General features: G+C 43.3%; 1 protein-coding gene across 5 annotated transcripts in view; it reads left to right on the forward strand.

Annotated features, from left to right (window-relative positions):
- Positions 1-21645, forward strand: part of rerea (arginine-glutamic acid dipeptide (RE) repeats a) — a 128289-nt gene that overhangs the window by 57798 nt on the left and 48846 nt on the right. For 4 of the 5 annotated variants that reach the window (XM_079674489.1, XM_079674490.1, XM_079674491.1 and 1 more), the window contains one exon: positions 4397-4467. In XM_079674489.1, the coding sequence (XP_079530615.1) occupies positions 4397-4467 (71 nt within the window). Of the gene's footprint in view, positions 1-4396; positions 4468-17967; positions 18088-21645 lie in introns of those variants that run through there. The other variant, XM_079674492.1, reaches the window with a different exon arrangement.

The raw sequence follows: 21645 nt of genomic DNA on the forward strand, positions 1-21645 counted from the left end.
GGTGCAAAAACTACATTTGAAAAAGATTAATTTATGTTTCCAAACCCAGTTGTTACGATAAGCAACACACCTTTTTCTAAACATTACTCATGTTAGAATTGTTTTTATTCTACCAAACTACATCTTCCAATATAAATTGTTTATAATACAATAGCATTTTCAAGTGTCTCGCTTTACCAGGACAGCCAGCATAGGGGCTTAGCTGACTGACCTATTCTCTGCTGTTGCTCTAGAACCAAACCTTTAGATATCGTTACATTATGCCATTTGGAGCACAATGACCTTTACCTTTTTAAACGTGAATTATAATGAATGTACCCTAGAATTGAAACCTCAAAAGGGCCTTTTTTCCGATGGATGTTCTATTCAGAGTAAAATAAAACAATTTCATGGGAACACAACACATTTTCAGTACAGATCCTCTTGAGAAGCCTGTCAAATATTCAGTATGTGTTGGATCGGTTATTCAAGAGCCAAGACACCGTAGGCTGGAGCTCAATTAGCATTGCACATCCAGTGTGCTAAAAAGGCTAGCTATGTTTACAGTCAAGCTAACAATTGGGAAAATTCCTTGGAGTCATCTCATATTAAGAAATAGCAGTGTGAATCTGTAGCATGTCGCTAACTGAAGCGATCTATTTTTAAAAGCCCTCTCTGCTCTCTCATCTCTCCATACGCTGGAGACTCTGTGAAAAGGGCTTTTTAGTGAAATCCAACCACCTGCCGACTGCTAAATGAGAAAGCGTGGGCTAGCCGAGAGGGAAAGGAGAGGAAGAAGAGGGGGGGATTGTCAAAGAGCCTCTGTTCTCCCTTAGGAGCTCAGTCAGCTGTAGGCCTGCCCTATTGTAGAGAGCTGATGCTATCGCTTGCCAGGTATTTCCCTCTTGCTTTTCCAGTGTGAAGAAGCGAGAGTTGTTGGGCTTGTGGCTGAGGAGAGAGGAAGGAAAGTTGGGAACGAATCAAAGTGTCCGTGTGCCTCAAGGCCTTGACTGCCTGTCACGCTCCCCCACTGGGACCGGCCCAGCAGGAAGTGGCACAAGGCAGCCTTGGTCATCAGCCGGTCTCCCTCCCAGAGCTGCTGCTGGATCAGTAATAACACCAGTCTCCGTCTTTGGGCCATGCTCTCTGTATCTTGGCCCTCCAGTCCCCTCACACCCCTGTGGTTCCATTATTGCATTCCTTGTGCTATTTAATTTTAGGATCAGTACACTCAAGGGGGTAGCTCTGCTAAAGCCTTGCACTACTTCACTGTATGTGTGTGCGCTCTGCAAGTTTGAGCCATGCACCCCTTTTTTTACAATGCAGGTGCGTCCTGCCTCATGGCTAACAGTAACCACCTGCAGGCCCGGCTTAAACAAGCTGTGTTTAGCTGATCTCATCCCACAGCACCAACCACCCGCCCAACCACTGTTTACAAAATATTGGCATTTACAATCGTGTTCAGAATGTGACTCTTCCATTGTTGGCGCCTCGTTAAAAAAAAAAAAGGCTGATATTATCTAAGAACTCCCCCCCCCCTCCGCTGAAACGCTGCAGCAAATGAAACAGCATCTTATTTATTTGATACAGAGAGTAGGACACGGCTCTTTTGCTGAGGCTAGGTGTGTTTTAGATTAGGCATGCTTGGCAGCCATGAGAGAATAGCTGGCTGAACAAAGAGCTACAGCTGAGAAAATTGCTGTGTGTGTGTGTGTCATGAGGTTACAACAATGAATATTCTGTCGTCTGAACTCAGCAGTGACAATGTAATTGGAGAAACACTGACCGCCAGGATCAGGTGTCAGTGCCACTGGCATCACGATTATCTCCCCGTGTCAAAGTATTGAACTTTCTCTGCTCTCGATCTGTCTGGGTGGTGGCAGTGGATCGTGGGGTGGAGAAGAAGTTAACAGCTGCAGAGGGAGTGAGAGCACTCTACTACAAAGGCCCCGCTGTGGTCCTCCCTCCTACAGCGAAGCCTACATCCATCCAACGAGCACACACTTCAACCCCAAAGAAAACCGCCCATCCCCCCACGTAGACCCCAGCCACAACCACACCTCTCGTCCCTCCCCTTTTCCACTTCTTCTCCACTTGAGCGAGGAGACCCACTTCCAAATGCACAAAATGGCAGGAATGTCTAACAAGCAAGGCAGACCCCCGGAGAAACCCTGTGGCCCGCTTCGACAAGCCTCCCCCCCTCCACCCTCACCCCGCCAAACCTCCCTGAGCTCCGTTGCCTCCTTTTCGTTCGAACGGCTGAGTCTGGTGCATTAATGGGTTTTTAACTTTCACATTCACAGAGATTCACGTTCTAGTCGTTTTCAGAGAAATACCCTTGAGGTACTTTTTAGTGCCCAGAATGAATTCAAAATGTGCTCTTGACGTTGGAAGAATAGACTTGTGTGCTGATTCAACTAGATACCGCTCTCTCTTTTTTCCCACCACCTTTCTTTTTCACTCTCGCAGTCAACTCTTTATGCCTGGTGGTGCGCTCTGGGGTGCAGACACAGAGATCTGGCCCCTCTAAATGAATGTGCCGACAAGGTGAAGGGACACTAAACCCTAATTCCTTCGATTTGACTCCTCCGAAACATGTCATCTCATTTAGATTAGTCTCTTTTGTTCTCAGCCCTCCCCCTCCCCCTCTTATTGCTCCCTCCTCCTCTATCCGCTTCTCTCCGTCTCTCTTAACACACACCACACTACTGTTGCTCAAAGATCACACAATAGCACTGATGGATATTTTCATTCATGTTATCTTGTAAATGACTTCCAGGGATGGTGTAGAGGAGGGAGAAAAGGAGGGAGATGGTAAAGCGAGAAGAGGGCAGTAGTGAGAGAGATATAATGCGTCACTCAGAGCCAGCAAGGGCAATAAACCCCCCCTCCCCTTGGAACAGCTCATTCAGCCCACAGCAGATAACAAGCCCACCCTGGGGTTACACACACACACACACACACACACACACACACACACACACACACACACACACACACACACACACACACACACGCTCTCAAAAACAAAGGCCATGATGTCACAGATGCACTCGTACACAGCAGCCCCTCTACAAATGGTATCTTGGGTGTCAGAGCCATTTAATATCTTTGCTACCCCTCTTTTCCTCTGCAAGCGGTAAGATAAACCACAGCCAGATCGATAACTCTGTTGACACAAGCAAATAAATAACAGATGATGGCACTGTCAGTCTCTGAAAAAAGCTTGGCTGCTCATCTTTTGTTAGGGAAAGTGGAGCCGAGTGTTTGTGCAAGGAACAGCTCAGCATTTGTGTGGGTGAAATGAGCACAGGCACGTTGTGTTGTCAGTGCAAATGTTACCTATGGTAGCTTTTTTTAAACGAAGCTTAAGATAGTATCTGTCTCTATGGCCTTTTGTGTGTGTGTTTGTTAATGTGAGCGAGAGTGCTTCGCTCTGCTGCACCAACAACAGGCCAAACCAGTAGTCAAATAGCTTGGTGCAATGCTTCCATCTGTAAGCAAGGTCAATGTGTGTTGTACATTTCAATCAATTAAGTGTCGGTGGCTTTCAAATGCTTTTCCTGTCAAACAAACAAGAACTGTCCTTTACAGATTATTATTTAAACTAAAAAACATCTTTATTTTTCTCTTTGTTTGATCACGCCTGGTTTTGTGTTTCAGCTAAAAGCAAAAGGTGAATGGGAGACTATTATGCTAATGTGCCTTTTGTGGATTCAAATCTCTTTTTCTCTAATAATTCTAACCCTTGGCTGTTTCTTGAAAGTACTGTGGCAGGCTTAGCTGTAACCATTAGCCGTGTCCCCCACCCCCCCGTCCCTTTCTTCTCCACAGAAGTGGCTGTGTGTTTTTGTCCTCTGCAGCGTGAATGTTTTTGTTAAGGGGATGAGGGTTCGCGACCTGGCCATACCACCAGTCACATTCAATTTAGCAGCACAGCCGGCCAGGGCCACCTCCTCTCGTACAATGTGAGCGGGCTGCTTTAACACTTGGGAGGGTTATGTAATTTGGCAACATTTTTAAAACCTGAGGTGAATTCTTTTTTTTGGGTCTCATTGCTAAGCTAACTAAAATGTTGCTGAACATGTACCGTATAGCTGCGATGACAGGAGATGTCATTTTGTAGGAAGGGGGCGGGGTTAAAGCCAGTATTACTCACTGGTGTATAAAAAGTGGAACAATAACATAATTCCCCTTGGGCGTAATGTTTGCTTTGGAAAGGCAACCTTGTAGCGCTCCAAAAGTCCTTAATCCTATTACTCACATTCCAATTGAATTTGACTCGAGGAGAAAAGTGTCTTTTCAGCAGAGGTAATGGCAAGCAAAATCATCTATTACTGACTCTATGTGGAAGCTTTGGGAAGTGTGAACATCTTCTTTCAAGTTAACCTATTTTCCCTTTTCCTCTCCCTTGCAGATTGTGTGTACATTGAAAGTCGCCGGCCCAACACTCCCTATTTCATTTGTAGCATTCAGGATTTCAAGCTGGTGAGTACATCTTCACTTCCTGTGTGTCCGGTTTTGTGACCTTGTGTCCTTGAACTGGCCTCAGTTTCACCACTAATCTGCTCACCCATCCGTGTCACAAGCTGGAAAACAAACCACTGCTCTTCCTAGTGAGCAAGAATTCCTGAAGATATCAGGGCTCCAATGTGGCGTGTAATAAGGAGATTCTGGTGCACAGTTCCACATTTTTGTAGACTGATTAGAATACAAATCATAGTGAAATGTAATTTATAATCAGTTTGTGTCCGGAGTTTTTTTTTTTTTAAAGGGTTGTGTGGAAAGAAATCCCTCTGAGAATCAGGCTTGAATATTAAGCACCTTTACGATCCACTGGCAGTGTAATAATGCCTGAAATGGAAATAAAGATGTTTGTCGATGCACTTAATTGATTTAACGAAAGACACCGTCACCAGATTTCTATTGATTTCTTTTTTACAACCTAATGTGCCCAAATTGCCTCTTGCTGAATAAAGAAAGAAATTCGTTTTTAATTTGCTACAGAAGATGGCTTATTCATCAGGCTCAGTCATTTTAGTGAAGTGGCTCTTTGTTTCCTCTGCAATAGGACACCTAACATGTATCATACACAAACGCAGACAGACAAATAGATTTTCCCACACTGCGTTTTCAATGTTTTCTAAAGGGGAAGTTGCATTTGAGGTCAGCCGACAGATTTGCCTTTGTTCATGCTGATGAAAAAGGATGTAACTGAAATGCGGTGACATCCTGCCTGCTATAGAAAACATGAATGTCTCACAGCTACCTGCAAGCCATTCAGACTATCTTAGATCAATATATAATCTTGAAATGCTATATTCTCAAACTGGGTGATTTTACATGTCGAATACAAATAGTTGGCTCCATATTGGATTTCCACAGAGGTCAGTGGAACCATACAAGTGTTTCTTTTGGCGGAGTGCATTTTCCATCTAGGGTTCACCAAATGTTAACCTACCCGTGAGGCATTAAATTGATTGTTTTTAATTGGTGCTTTGTAAGGTTTCCAGCTGCCATGCATGCGGAACACATTTTGCTGCAGGTTGGCAGTAATGTGGCTGCCATTTAATGTGCAAAGACTTTTGGAATAAAGACTGGATATGTTGCCAAATGAAGCCCCAACCCTGCTGGGGCGAGCATTCTCTGTCTTTTAACAGATTGGTTGTCGAAGCAGAGTGCAGAGGGCCCTGTGAGGGGGCGGCCGGGCCCCAGGGGGCCAAAGTAATGGTTTCCAACAGCCAGGGTGATGATGGGAGGTCAGCTCCGAGGCCACACACACATACACACCACTTTGGGAAAAGGTGGAATAGTCTATGTATATGTGTATATATATATATATATATATGTATGTATGTGTGTGTATGTGTGTGTATGTGTATTTTAGGTAGGTGTTTTAAAGGCTTTAGTTTCATGTGTGCAGGGCAGTGGCTGTGTGTAAAGGGGTTTTAAGGTGAGCGTGAGGCCCTGCAGAGGGGAGGACAGCCAGGCCCCACAGCAGCAGGGCTTTAATCGGATTGCTGCTACAGAGTGCTGAAGACGGCAGGAACCCCTCCTTGTGTTCCTGCCGCACATACACACACACACACACACACACACACACACACACATTCACACAAAAACCCCACGCACCTGCACCTTGATTAAGAGTGCCAGGAGAGGTCTGGGGCAGACAGAGGCAATTGTCCAGGGAGGGAGAGAGAATACAAGCTGACCCCTCTCTCTTTTTTCTCTCTTTCTCTGTCAGCGTCTCTCGCTTTTTATTGCCCCCCCCCCCCCCAATCCATCTGTAATTAATGAACAGCCATCTGCATGCCTGTATGTGTTTGAGCAGACTGTACCCTTGTTCCCCTATGTTAAAACAACAAGCCCCGCTGGCTCTCTAAACAAGTACAGTGTTTCTAGATGAGCTCACTCTGTCGCTGGGGCACACATCATAAAAAGATTGTCACTATGGCAGCTACAATTAACCTCAATCTCTATTTACTAGACCAGTGCTAAATCCTCTTTTTGGTTGATGGCTTATTTAGGTTGTATTTGAACACGTTGGTATAAACTGACCAACCTTCATCTAGAGGGGCACAGACTTCATAGTGTGGGGGGGGAAACATGTTCACCCCCTCATTCCACTTCTTTGTGGCACATAATGGTCAGTGTAATCTCATTTCCTTCTCTTGCCACAATATATTGAAAAGGAGAGACAACAGGCAACTTGAGATCTGTGTAAGTGAACCACGCATTAGACGTCAACTCACTCTCTTTATTTCCCATCCTCTCAGCTCTGTCTCCAACCCCCGCTTTTTTCCTTCTGCACGAATTATCGATCAACCCCCCTCTGTGTGGGGAAACAGGCCTCTGGAGGCGCAGCACAGAGGGAGGACATTTCATTGGTCCTGAACCAAACAACCTCATCAATATTGCCCGTCTCGCACCCTTCTCCCTTTTTCCTGTCCCTCTCTCTCCTCCCTCAGTCTTTAGGCTGTAACCGTCTCACTCGTGTACTTTATCTAATGACCTGTGAATCCAATTAGTGGTGTGTAGAAATCCTGAATGCAGCCATCAATCTCTCCTGCGTTGTGAGGAACAAGAATTGAAGCCTGCCGTTCTGAGTCTCTATATCTTTCTTTCTTTCTCTGGTTTTTGATTATTAGACTGTTCTTGTGGCTTATATGAGTGCTTTATTGTTGCTTCTGTAAACAGACACACACACAGCCCAGTCATTCAGAATTAATGCAATGATTAAAGGAAATCCATTCTGTAGCATTATTGGGGTCATTTTTAACAATTTCACATCAATTCCCCTAGTTTGTTTACTCAACAGTGTCAACTGTGGTGCCCGCAGTAACCTCTGTGACATATTGATCCAGCCATATAGATTTCAGGCTTGTGTGTTTCTCCTAAAATGTCTGCCCAGATACGGAGCTGACCAGTCGGAGGCCATTTTATCCATTAGATAGCTAACAAAATCATAAATGGTAGAAACACAATGAAAAGAAGCCAATCTATTATTAATTGTCTTCCATGTCCATGTTTAGATCATGGAAAAAAGCGAAGATGTTATAAAAAAAAGAATAATAAAATGATTTGCAGAACAAATTGAAAGCAGTAAAACAATTGTAAACAGAAATATATGACGGAATAGATTGACTTAATTTTCTTGATTTTAAGTCAATTCAAATGAGTAACTACAAATGCACATAGAACTAGTCTGCACAATTGTGTACTCAGATGTATTTAAAAACAAACTGCCTTTAAATCCCTCATGTGATCAATTAGGTCGATTAAAGGCCAACGATCCTGCAGTGTGTTTCCCCACAAGGGCTAGTTTCAGTTTACACGCGGTGCCATGACCTTGTAATGTGTTAACAATCTATATTTGATGTGTGTGTGTGTGTGTGTGTGTGTGTGTGTGTGTGTGTGTGTGTGTGTGTGTGTGTGTGTGTGTGTGTGTGTGTGTGTGTGTGTGTGTGTGTGTGTGTGTGTGTGTGTGTGTGTGTGTGTGTGTGTGTGTGTGTGTGTGTGTGTGTGTGTGTGTGTGTGTGTGTGTGTGTGTGTGTGTGTGTGTGTGTGTGTGTGTGTGTGTGTGCTTACATGCTCTTACATTAAAATCATGCGATTTTTGCACATGTATATCTGGTTCCTCACATTTCCACTACGTGAGTGTGCTGTTGTTGTGAGAGGAGAACCTGAGACAATAAGCCGTCTGGCAGCGACTGAACACTCTGCAGCCATATCTGACCCGTCACTAATCCTGCCTTTCTTACCTTGATTGTCTCCTCTGTCTCCATTTCTCTCACTCTCTCATCTGTCTGTTTTTACACTTCAACCCCCCCCCCCCCTGTTCCCACTCCTCTTTATCTGCTGTCACTCACCTCCCTCCCTTGCTCCTCCCATCCCATGTTCTAGTCATTGTGTCCATGTCCTCTACGCTCATTGACCCCCCCTGCCTCCCTCTCTGCTTGTATCTAACCTCATTTGCTGTTATTGGCCAAGTCAGCTGTGTTCCATCCTCCCTCCCTCCTTTCCTTCCCCACATCCCTCTCTCCTACTCCCTCTGCTTTCTCCCAGCATCCCTCTTTCGCTAATGGAGTGATTGCAGCGTTTTCCCTCCGGGAACATGGGATTGAGGGGCCCAGTACGCAAACATACACACACCCAAATCTCTGACACACACACACACACACACACACACACACACACACACACACACACACACACACACACACACACACACACACACACACACACACACACACACACACACACGTCTACTCCTGGATCTCCCTGCTTATGGACATTTAATTAGATGCCATGTATAATGCAATTATCGAGCCAGGAGTCCAGCTCATATGTTACAGGCCTGATCAGCTTAGAAGGATAAGGGATTTTCTTTGTCATATAACCACCAGTAAACTGTATGTGTGTATTGTATCTATTGGTCTGCATTGTTTACCCTTCATCAGTTTAAAATCACAAAGAAAGGTTATGTTATGTCAAGGTTGAGTGTTTTGTTTGCACTGTGAGATGTGTGAAAGTAAGGTTTGTATTTATCTGTTTAAAACCTAGGGTTAAAACATGCTGTGATGGAGTGTGTTTGTTTGGGCTTACAGCACTGTCAGATAACATGCCCCACACATGCACTTTGTACATGTGGATGTAATTGAAAGAAATGATAGGTGTCAATCTAATTGATGAAATGTGTTAAAACAAAAGCTGTGCTGGGAAAAGATGCTGAATTGCTTAGAAACAGTAACTCGTGTTGATTTGTGTTTGGGCCTCGCCTCACCAGGATTTGTTCATGTTGGGTCACGTGACCTCTGGATACTTAATCAGTAAGGATACACATTTGAGTTGTTTTAACTGAAGCTAAGGATCATTCTGGGCACTCATATTATTGTTGTGTATTGCAGCTTACTTAGATTTTTTTAAACATCACCGTTTATTCACATTTAATCACTGGAAACAAATAAAGCTGTAGTAGTTTAACATTTTCTTCCAAAATCGGTTGCGTCTCTTCTCACCGAGCTATGTACACTATGCTAAATATTGAAACTATTTGACAACATTTGTGACAGGTAAACCTTTCTGGTGTTTGTTAAAAGGTAACACCTCATTTACGCTTTGTAAAAGTGTTGAAATGATTGCCAAAACACCGAAGTGGCAGATGATATTTAACAATTAATGATCAATAAAAACTATTTAATTAAAGGTTTTTTCCTAAACTTTTATGGAACATTGTAACGGGGTACAATATTTGTGAACTAATTGTTCAGCAGTGTTTTAATACAATGATTTAAGACAAACATGTTATACACTTTAAATTATTTTATAAATATGATTAAATATATTGTGATGACATTTAAAAAAAATGCATTGTTTGCTTTTGAACATCCATAGTTCTCAGTGTGTGGCCAGGTCATAATCACTGTCCATGTTACATGTGTATTCAAAGGCAAGTTTGTGTTAGTTTAATAAAACAAACTTTATTTATTTGCCGTGTAATCAACATCTGTAGTCTGTACACACAATTCATGTTTATTTTATCCCTCACAACTGATTCTGGTGGATTAGCTTATCAAACAGCCTAGGAAAATGCCTCCTATTCAAAGCACATAGTCAAATATTTTTGAGAAAGATGCAAATGTGCATACATACAGATGCTTAACATGAGCAGTTATTATGTTTCCTGTGGACCCTGAGTACAGTGCTAATGGATTTCCGAGTGCTGAGAATGATCTTAACAAAGCGATCCACACGCTAATTACCTCACGGCTAGCTTGTCTGCGCACATTCTGATCCATGCAAAGAAATATCACTTAATGTACGATGTGGCATTGATAAGTGGAGTTCCCCGCCATCCGCCTGATCCTTCCTCAGATATCCTCCTTTATGTAGAGCTGCGGTGTCACAGTGCTCTGTGATGCATGCAGCAGTGAGTCTATGAAAGGAGAAACCTCAGTCTGTAATGCACAGCCGCTGCGTTTCTTTTTCCAAGAAGCCTCTGATTGGTGCTGAGCCATTGAGATGATACTAGAAGGTTGACTAGACAGACATCACTTGTCTCTTGTCAATGCCTAGAAGGCTGAGTTCCCTCTTTTTATCTTCCACTTTTTTCCCTGCGCAACAACCCCACCCCCATCAACCATTTTGAAATGCAATTATGGATCAGTGAGCACCGCCATCAGTCGCACTTCTTGTTAATATTTATCGAGTAGAGCAGCAGCCGCTGCCATCTCTTGAGATAGTGGCGCTACCCTCATTAGGGCCAATTTTGTCTGTGTGTGTGTGTGCATGTGTGTGATCCTCAGCTCGTCCTTTAAATTCCACCGTCCACTTGGCTGCTTTCAGAGAACTGGTACATTTTACAGACATGAACATGTGGAGGTGCAGCCTTTCACAATTGTGTGTGTGGGGCTGTCTTAAGTGTCTGCTTTCTGTGTGGAAGCAGCTTTGACAAGGGCATCTAGGCGTCTATAGACACAGCCGGCCAGCCGAGCCTGCTGCAAGCTGTTTGATTGAAGTGTTCTGCCTGTAATGTTCCCCATTGAGTCGCAGCCTTAAAGCAATAGAGACACAGAACAACAGCTTCTAAAACCTGAATGGCTGTTCATTGTCACTTACCTACAAAGGGAAAACAGACCAGAAATTGTAGCTGACATTATACTTCTTAACTGTGGTCGGCTGGAGCAGGTTAACACATGAAGTGGAATCATTTTTTCAATCTGAACAAATCAAATCATGTTCAGATTACCTCCATTTATCTGACAAATAGCCCCCTCCCTCTTCCCCCCTCACAGTTGGCTGTGACTAGCCCCTGTGAGCAAAGGATTTTTTACTGCTGCTTTGGCAGTATCAGGTGACTTTCCCCATTATGACCGCGTTGATTAATGCTCCTCTATGAGGTGGTATGCCCCCCCTCCTATTTCCTCCCTCCTTGGCTGTCTGCACTCTTGAAATTTCATTGAGGTGAGGCTATTAATGCCGTTCTTTGTGGCAGCATTAGGTCATTTTGTCGAAGTGTTGGGGTCACTAGCTGCAGCAGCTGCTGTTTCTAGGCAAGAACGTTCCTAAGCGGACACAATCTGCAAGACTGACAAGTGCTAGTCCCTCTCCGGTGTCAGTTTGCAAGCTTGGTGCATTTTTCAAATCAGATGAAGACAGGCACGCATCTCTCAAACAGCTACACGGATCTGTCTGTCTTTTGGGCAGGCAGGTAAGATTGATTGTCCACAGAAGCGCATCGATGAATAAATAAAGAAATTCAAATGGCAAGGTTGAGATAACAACACAGTCAGGACTCGGTGAGATGAGAGCAGGCTTTATTCAGCTGTGCTCCTGAGAATTAAACCAAAGCAACCCCCCCCTGGCTCCTTGCCTCTGTTCTCTCACATATCCCCCCCTTTTCATCTTTTTGGACAGATAACGCTTACTTCTCTTACCCCTTCTGCCCTCCCTGTGCATTAGCTAAATGCTGCTATGGAAACTAGTTCAGCCAATAGGACGGTCTCTTCTCTAGGATAGAAGACGGGAGAGAAAGGAAGGAGAGACAAACGGAAATCAAAATGTTTTTTTGTGTGTTTTTATGAGTAGTGATTACCTTTCCCAGATGGAGAGGGTGCAGCCTCTGGACACTGGGGGTTGGTCAGGCTTAAGGGGCAAGCTCGCAGCCATAGCATTTTCACAAGACGATTTAAAAACTCAATCAATAGCCACCTCTTTGACCCACCTCTGCTAAATAATTCACCAGAGAAGCCTTTTGCCTACTATTTCCCCTTGGAGTTTGATCATTAGTTGAGTTTACTTTCAGCGGTTTGGCTGCGTCTCTCGCACCGACAGATGCATTCAAATTTGTCGAGTCATTTTTTGGTGACGGATGACAGTTGCGCCTTGCATATTATATATCCAAGTGCTAATTTCACTCCTTGTTGCCGAGTTGTTGAAATATTCAGCGGTTCCTCTGACACTTTTCTTTTTCTTTCTGGCACATCACAAGTGAAAATGTCTCCTCTGATGTCTTCACTAACATCTGAAGCAGATCCACTGCACTCGGTTTGGAGCACTATATTTTATCTTTAGAGCAGAAGTGCAAACAGACTGCTATCTCTGTTGGCATCAGCTTTGATGAGAAAAAAGGAAAAACAAACAAAGATAAAAATGTCAAGAAAAGGCAGGTAGATCTCACACTCTCGAAACCTACAGAAAACCCGACCCTGAAAATAATGACTGGGGCTGTTTGATTACCTGACCAGGTCTTCCTTTGAAATTAAAACATTCGACTCCTCCGTAGGGGGTTGCACACTAAATTAGAGGGTGAAGGGTCCTTTGAAGTAGGCTAGTGTTCATAGTGTCTAACAATCACTGGGGCTTGATGGTTCCCACTGTAGAACACCATAGAGTTGCAGATGAGTCCCTTCATTATTTCTTTGTTTGTCTTTTTCAGCTGCAAGTATCTTAGTTAGTATCAGTGACTATTGTATTTGGAGGGGAATCTCTCTCTGCCTGACCAACCATCGAGTGTAGTTACCAGACACTAAACAAATTTGCGTGGATTGGTCTAGCTTTAATTGGATTGGCCTCTGCTCTGAAAATGGACGGCTAATTTTACCCCACCTCCTCCTCCTCTCCCACTTTACATTTCCTCCTGTCCCTTATTTGTTCTCCTTTCCACCCTACACTTTTCCCCGCTCTCTCAGCTTAAGTGGGTATCTGGCGTGCTTCACCACTGGTTCGCAGCACAGCTCAGTGTAATTTCCAGCTTGTCCAATGTGTGACATGCCAATAAAAAAAGAATGAGAGAGAACAGGAGAGCAGGGGGAGGAGGGGCAGAGGGTAACGTTGTGGAAGTGGAGATTTACAGTGGTATCGGGTTCACACGCCTCTACTAGGGCTCTACTTCCCCCCCTTTTTCTCTGTTAAAGGACACATGGTGCAAATTAACTCGCACCAGTAGAGAGACCAAGGGGAGGAAGGAAAGAGAGAAGAAGGGCATGGGTCAGAGAGAGGAGCAGACACGACAGGAGGACATTTCAGAGATTGCTGTGAGGTCGGAGGAATGTCAACACTTTGTACCTTGGAGCGCCCTGCCTCACATAGCCATTAAAACAACACAACACCACCACAGGCTGCCATCTCCAGCAGCTTCCTTGCAGCAGCACTGCCATCTCAGACAGACCCTCTGACATGCTGTACATGTGCTACAGCTTGACTCACTGCTAGCCTTATCTACTCTCCATCTTTTAACGCTTGTTGATCTAATGCAACACAACTGGCTCACATATACTCATGTTTTGATCAAGGGGAATTTCACTCTTTTTAAGAGCTCTCATATGCCATTCCTCTAGCACAATACCATTCAGTCAATGTATGTAAACCAGAAAAACCTTCTCATACACCAAGAGTCTTATCAGTCATGTCATCAAGATGTAGACACTGGAGCTGCTCCATAACCGACGCAGGAGACTTGAGAGGCTCACAACTCTAGCTTGTTCTGTCAAATCAGGACTTTTTGTAGATTTGTTAAATCCTCAGAAGGATTTGCATTAATGACAAATTAAGACTGGCCTTTCCTGGGACACGGAACAAGGATGATTTTTCTGCCTGAGATGGATGTGGCTGGCGTTGCATGTGCTTTGATGGCCGAGTCTAAATTGTGTTTGCCTGTTTGCCACCGCCAATGGACCGAAGCAATAAGAGCTCTAACGGTTTGGAGACGCTTTACCACACACTTTTTTCCTTCTGTGTTTAGGTGTTTGTGCCTTATTGGGACTCTTGCACAACAGCCCAAACCACCATGTACTCTACACAACCCCCACCTCTCAGCCCCATTCCTTCCTCGAACATCATCTCTAGTGAGATTTCTCTCTACCAGTTGATTTGATTGTTGCCTCGATCTTAAACAGCACGCTATGAAGCAGCATAAACACTACCGGCGATGGTAAAGACATTTCCTGGCATCAAAGGGCCGAGCTGTGCTATCCCCTCAGTAGCTGTATTCATTTCTGCTCCCGCCACGCTCAAACGCTCTTTGTTCTTCTCTTTGTAGGAATGTACTTAACAGTTTGGCAGTGTTGTGTTTGTGAACAGAGCTGCCTTTGTTCCAGCAGGCAGTTAACACTTGTGCAGAGAGCAGAGGGAGGAAAGTCTGCGTTATTAAGCCTACTGTTAAATTAGCCTAAGCACTATCTTAATGAAATGATTAAGAAAATACAGACCTCCCTTAAGTCCCCTTTTTTGTACAGTTGTCAAATCCTCATGTCTTTTGTGCATTGGTTTCCCCTCTACCCCTATACAGTTGTTAAGACCATCTGCGTTTAGAGCTTTGTCTGCCGTTGATTTCCTCTACTTACTTGCTCTGGACCTAATTGAAAAAGATAATTTTAAATATATATTTTTTATAGATCCAGATTGTTCCGGCTGAGTGTTTATGGTAGGACTAACAACGTCAGCAGCATGGACTTTCACTGCAGCAGCGCGACAAGCTAACCTTGGGCTATTGAGCTTAACAGCCCATTTATAGATCGCCATAATGCCCTCCCCATTTGAGGGTGAATAACTCTTTATAGGCTCCCATCATTTGCTATTTTCATATCTTACGGTCTCTTCACCTTCTTCCACATTATTTCTCTTAGACTTCTCCTTTCTCCCTCTCCTCTACTGTCTGGTCCTTGTGATAAATCTTGTGCCCCCGAGGCATTGTGGGATTGGAGGGAGGGGGGGTGCTGATTTGGGCCCTGCTGATGGTGACCCAGCATGTGTCCGATCAGTTCACACACTGGAGAAAAAACAACAACTCTCATCTTCCTCCTACCTTCACCCTCTGTTCTCCAGGTGAAATGGAATGATTTAATGTCGGAGTGGGTTATGGAGTCTGTTCATAAGTGTGAGAGGCTTTCTCCATCAGCAAGTGGAGCATGTGAAATGGAGGTGTTGGAGGTGATTAAGACCCCCCCCCCCCCCCCTCAGTATGTGTGCTCCTTGAATAGACAGTGACCTCTTGCCCTGTCCTCCCCACAGAGCCACGATGCACACATTTACACAAAACGCACACCCCATCTCGCATACTTGTGCTTACAAGCCTCTTTCTGTGGACTGTTGACAGGACCTGTAGGGGCCTGATGGAGCCTGCTGTTAACAGATGGCCGACTCTCTTGTTTGGCATTTTGTCCCAAAACATAATCTCTAAACATGCATACCTGCACAATCAGGATTTATATGCGATAAATATACAAAGTCCTATTTATTTGTCAAAGTACTGCTTATATAAAGCTGCTAATTGAGTGTGTCATGTAGAATAATTTGAGTCTTTTTGTTTATCAGAGCACACATCTAAAAATAAACTCTCTCTGAGCCTGTCTAAGAGGTTATATCGCAGTGCATTACAAATACTAATTCAAACAGTGAAAGGTACAGAGGGGGAATATTGATTACTACTATTGATCACACGCTCACACTGTCCTTGCTCTCTCCCCTTGTCTTTGTTTGACTGATAACATTTCACATGTTGTAGAGCCCCTTTATCACAATTCACATTCAGTCCATCTCAGCATTAAGGCAGAGGTATGGGTTAGCCTTAAGAGGAAAGATTGAACAGCCCTGCTCTTTGTGTCTAAGGCTCCTGCTTAACTCCAGACACAGCAGATACTGCCATAATTAGGTGCAAACTGTTTGCTGCCACGCTAAAATGCTATTTAAATGCCAAGTGGCGTGAGGGTGTGTATAATATGTGGGCTCTTTGGCTCCGGTAAAATCTCTGCTGGATTGTTGCTGCTGTCAGAGAGGTTACATGGAGATAAGTGGTTGTTCTTGTGGCTACAGCTGACACTGCCCCTATTAGCTGATCAGCTAGGAATCCCCAAAATCTTTAGCACTGCAGCAGCTATTGTTAGAAGAGATGCTATCTGGTAAACAGGAGAGGGTAGGTATTTAACGAATGAATGTGCAAGTGCTGGCACAGTTTAGCCAAGCTCAGCTGTTGGTGTGGAAATTCACTGAGGCCATGTAGCTTTGCCCTCAGCTAGAACATATTTCTATTCATCTAAACCTCAGAGCATTTACAACTATACATGGTTGATTTTGGCTCTTTGGTAAAGTAGTTTGTCTATGTAGCGCTGACACCCTTTCTGTGCTGTTTCATTTAACTGCTAAGACTTTGTGGGCTAACTCTAAGTCTATTGTTTGTGAGCGCAGCACCACAGGTCCAAATAAGGAGTTTGTATCAGCGCTGCGTGGTTCTGCACAACATCACAAGGTGTCTGGAGCCCACCTGTCAAGCCCTACCACAGCCATCTTTAGCAACAGCCTGACAAAAACCACCAGAGCACAGCCGGCACTACGCCAGCCTGCTGACGTGCTATGCTTACATGCTATAACAACAATGTTTATTATGCTAATATGTTATGCTAAACTTGCAGTCATTGGTTGCCTTGAATGAAGAGAAGCAGTGTTTTCACACTGCTGGGGCAGCAGCCGCTGAGCTTTATAGCTTTTAATGTAAAACTACACATCCAACCTTCCTACCAAAGACTTCAATGTGTGTGTTTGTGTGTGTGTGAGAGAGAGAGAGGCGTGTGTAATCACTCCTAGCTGGCAGGCTCAAAGGGAGAGGTGGAATCAATGCAGTGGGCTATGAAGAGAGGAGAGAGAAAGGAGGAAAAGGAGGGTGGAGGCTGATCAATATCATAGCAGCAGGGTGGGGTAATATCCACTTCATGCAGCCCTGCCACAAACAGAGAGGATTGTGGGAGTGAAGCTGAGGACGCAGAGGAGAAGAACAGAAATGAAAGAGAGGGAGGGGCAACGGTGAAAAGATGCAAATCTCTGTGGCGCCAGTAAACAAGAGGCTTTGTGTCAATCACCAGATGAAGTGGCACATTTAGTATTCTCCTCTCCTTTCCACTACCATTCCAACACTGCTGGGGATTGTTTGCTCGTCAGCTGTCTTCCCATTGGTCCACGCCAGTGATGTGGGCGTGGCTGCACGGTGATAATGTATGGGCTGCCATGGCAATGATTCCCACTTTTAAGAGAGTCATCAATAACTCCGCCCTGTTGTATTCCATAGACTGTTAGTCAATGTCAGCCGGATCATTCCATCATCAGCCTATCATATCACTCCTCACACACACAATCTATTACAAGCATCCACTCTGCAGGGTTCGTACGGGTGCTTGAAATCCTTGAAAATGCTTGAAATTTGACGTGGTGTTTTCAAGGTTGGGAAAGTGCTTGAATTTTGGGAATGGTGCTTGAAATTGAGATAAAGTGCTTGAAAATGTAAATGCTTTACTTTTACAATAAACTGCTGTCAGACTGAATAGTTCGCTTTTTAGATTAAAAGAAAAATAATTGCTTCGCTTTTACATAAAACAGCTCTGCTGTGGCCTTCCCGCGCTATGCGCGCGACCTGCAAGTGTTTGTGTTACGTGTGACCTGGGCATTCTGATGAGAGTGAGATGACAGTGTGCCAGGAGGTTGCAGTTTCAACGAGCGTTGGTTAGCAGAAGACAAATACAAGCCATGGCTAAGAGGAGGGTCAAGCCCACGAGTAGCCTCCTGCAAAGTTTGCAAAAATAACGTTGCGAGAGTCTGCGCTGACGAGCCACATGAAAGGTACGCCGTAGTAGAGCATTTTAGATTAGGCTAACGTTGCATGTTACGTTTGTTTAAGCTAACGTTAGCAAGCTGAATAGCTAACTCGATTGAGGGACAATAATAATTGCAGGGGAGCGTACCTATGTTATGTACGTTACAGTCGCCATCGTGTGGTGTTCAGAGGATGAAGCACTCACGGCATTTCGTGTTATAGTCACGAAATATAATCTATTGATTCGACACAGAGCGATTTTGAAAGCAATGTATTTCTACTGGTAGTATGTTTCGTGCCTAAACCAAATGTGACTTGCTCTATGGAAATCAGTCACATTGACCCGAAGACACATTTTCGTTTGTATTACTGGTCTGGGGGAAGCTCGCGATTGTGTTTGTGTATTTTTGCGTTTGTGTACCGGGGAAAAACTTACAAGAAACACCGGCTGTTGTTATGCTTGCTGTGATGTTACATTAGTCCGTTCTCTGCTTGTAATTATGCCGTTACAAGCTTCAAAGTTGTATTTATCATCTGAATTTGCCAAAACAAGTTTAATATTCTGAAAGCCAATACTTTGTTTATTTGAAAACAGACGAAAACAAACTGTCTTTTATATAAAATTGAAGTATTATACAAGTAAAACTACATTTTTGCTTTAATCCCATGTAATTGTAGAATGAACACAGTCTTCTTTTGAAGATGTATAAGTCAGGTGTCTTGAGTAGTCAAAATTACCTACAAATCATTGTACACATTTGTAAATATTATTTTCCACTTGTTACCATTGTGAGTCTATTTTTATGCAGCTCTGCGTGATTTTGTGGCTACAATTCAGGCTAATACGCTACCAGAAGTGGAATAAGTACTCAGATATTGTACTTGAGTAAAAGTAAAGATACTCAGATCTTGTACTTGAGTAAAAGTAGAAGTACTTAGATCTTGTACTTGAATGAAAGTAGAAGTACTCAGATCTTTTACTTGAGTAAAGGTAGAAGTACTCAGGTCTTGTACTTGAGTAAAAGTAAAAGTACTCAGATCTTGTACTTGAGTAAAGGTAGAAGTACTCAGATCTTGTACTTGAGTAAAGGTAGAAGTACTCAGATCTTGTACTTGAGTAAAAGTAGAAGTACTCAGATCTTGTACTTGAGTAAAGGTAGAAGTACTCAGATCTTGTACTTGAGTAAAAGTAGAAGTACTCAGATCTTGTACTTGAGTAAAAGTAGAAGTACTCAGATCTTGTACTTAGTCAAAGTAGAAGTACTCAGATCTTGTACTTGAGTAAAAGTAGAAGTACCAGAGTGTAGGAATACTCTGTCACAGTAAAAGTCCTGCATTCAAAATGTTACTCAAGTGAAAGTAGAAAAGTATTATCATCAAAATCTAGTGAAAGTAGCGACAGTAAAAGTAGTCATTGTGCAGATTGGTCCATTTCAGAATAATATATATGATATGTTTTATAATGACTGATCATTAAAGTGTTATCAAAGCTGGTAAAGGTGCAGCTAGTTTGAATGACTTTGTATACTGCAGGCAGGGTAGCTTGTGGATTTACTCCAGGTGGAAGTAAAGTCTGATTTAACACTTGATTATATTTCACATCATTCATCCACATCTGTGAAGTAACTAAATGTATTAAATACATGTAGTGGAGGAAAAGTACACCATTTACCTTTGACTTATACTACTGCCAACTTAAAAGTACCTCAAAAATAGTAATCAATAATGTATTGAAAAGTTATTTGGCTGATTGTTTTATATTGGCTCAGACAGGTTATATGGGATGCCCAGTCTACGTACAGATCACTAATTTTGAAATATTACATTTAGTTTTCTTTTCTTTAATTTTTCATCCTTGTGTAGAAGGCTATCGCGAAACACACATTTGGTTGTTCATAGCATAAAGAACATCTGATTTAATGTGAGGTAGGGAAATTATCATTTGAGTATGTGTATATAAATAAACAGCTTTAAGATGCTAGAAAAGCTTGAAAATGCACCTTGAAAATGCTTGAAAAGTGCTTGAATTTGACTTTGGAAAAGGTGTAAGAACCCTGACTCTGTTACAAAGGGCCAGCTGTAAGAACACCTAATCAGCCTGCACCCAAGGACAGGTGGATGTCAATCACAATAGAGCAGGAAAGGCGAGAATCTGCCAACCAAACAGTGGAAAACAGACAGGCTTCACACACACGCTTTAAAACATGAAGCTCTTTTAGCCACCACTGCTTTGTTGTCAGAGGTTTGCGTGTGCAAGCCAGCTCTCATGCCGATGCTGATTGCATGGTATGGTGAACTGTTTCTCCTTTCTGCTTGATTTAACTTCAAAGCCGTGACTGGGCTGAGCCAAGCAGGCTTCACATTGCCGTTTAGAGCTGGGAGACAGGATGTGATGGCGGACAACTGAACTGTACAGTGTAAACGGACACTTCCTCTGCGGTGGGTAGGAAGTCCCCCTAAAACATATGGTCACACTGGGATGCACAGATCATCTGTGTGTTTGTGTGGGTGCATTCCTTGGTCTTCCTCTCAGATGGTTTCCTGAATGTGTTTGTGCGTTTATTCCACAGTTCCTGTATATAGTATTTATCCCTAAACATGCTGTTACCACTAATTACAACGACCTGGCCTCTTATCTAACACACATTTTTAAAACAACGATGATCGTGTGTGTGTCACATGACAGGGGTAAGTGAGGGGAAAGTGAAGCAAAAGGTGATCTGTCTTGTCTTTCTTTCTCTTTTTTTCCTCTCTTTCTCTCACTCACTGCGGGTAAACAGTCGTCCCCCTCTCCTCCTTGACAGAGTGAGCTGAGGCAAGTCATTCCCCCGTCTACAGCAAAATCCTTTACCTCCCCTGCCCAGCCCTGGATGCTGCTGCACAAAGCAAACGCAGGCTGAGCCTGTGTGTGCGTGTGTGTGTGTGTGTGTGCGCATGTTTAAAGTATGCCCTACAGGCGCACACACACACAGATAAATGGGCGGAGGAGGCTTTGATGTGCCTCGGTTACGGAGGGTAGCGATGTTGGTGTGTTGTTCAACCTCTTTGTCTCGTGCTCTTTCTCGGTGGGCGCTCTATCCGTGTGCGCGTGTGAACGACAACCAATGTGTTTGACACACTATGCACATCATGAAACCAGTGTTTGTTTTTTGTATCCATGCTCTCCATTAGTGAGCAATTGTATTCTTTACCATAACCAGCATTTTGAAATGAACGGTTATTCATGGATACATTTTACATTCGTATCTTAACTCTGCTACTTAATCAAATGCAAAAAAATGTAATGTCATATTACATGGCAAAGGAAATCTGAAGATATTTTTAAGATGTGTGAGTTTTGTTCAAGTTAATGCAAAACATGTTGTTTCATTGCCTTAATAAATTCAATAATTTATATCTTCTTACACATTTTATCTTGCCCTTACGCCCACCATGTCTAGAACATGAATCAGTTGTATCTAATTAAAAGCACAGTGGTTGCTTGCATTGTTGTTTTTTGATTCAGATTATTTTCTTAATTATTATTTTTTTGCCTAATTAGCTCATTCAATCCTTTATGCCACACACCCACTTAACAGTCAAAG

This window comes from Notothenia rossii (genome assembly GCF_949606895.1).
Source record: "Notothenia rossii genome assembly, chromosome: 4".
NCBI lineage: Eukaryota > Metazoa > Chordata > Actinopteri > Perciformes > Nototheniidae > Notothenia > Notothenia rossii.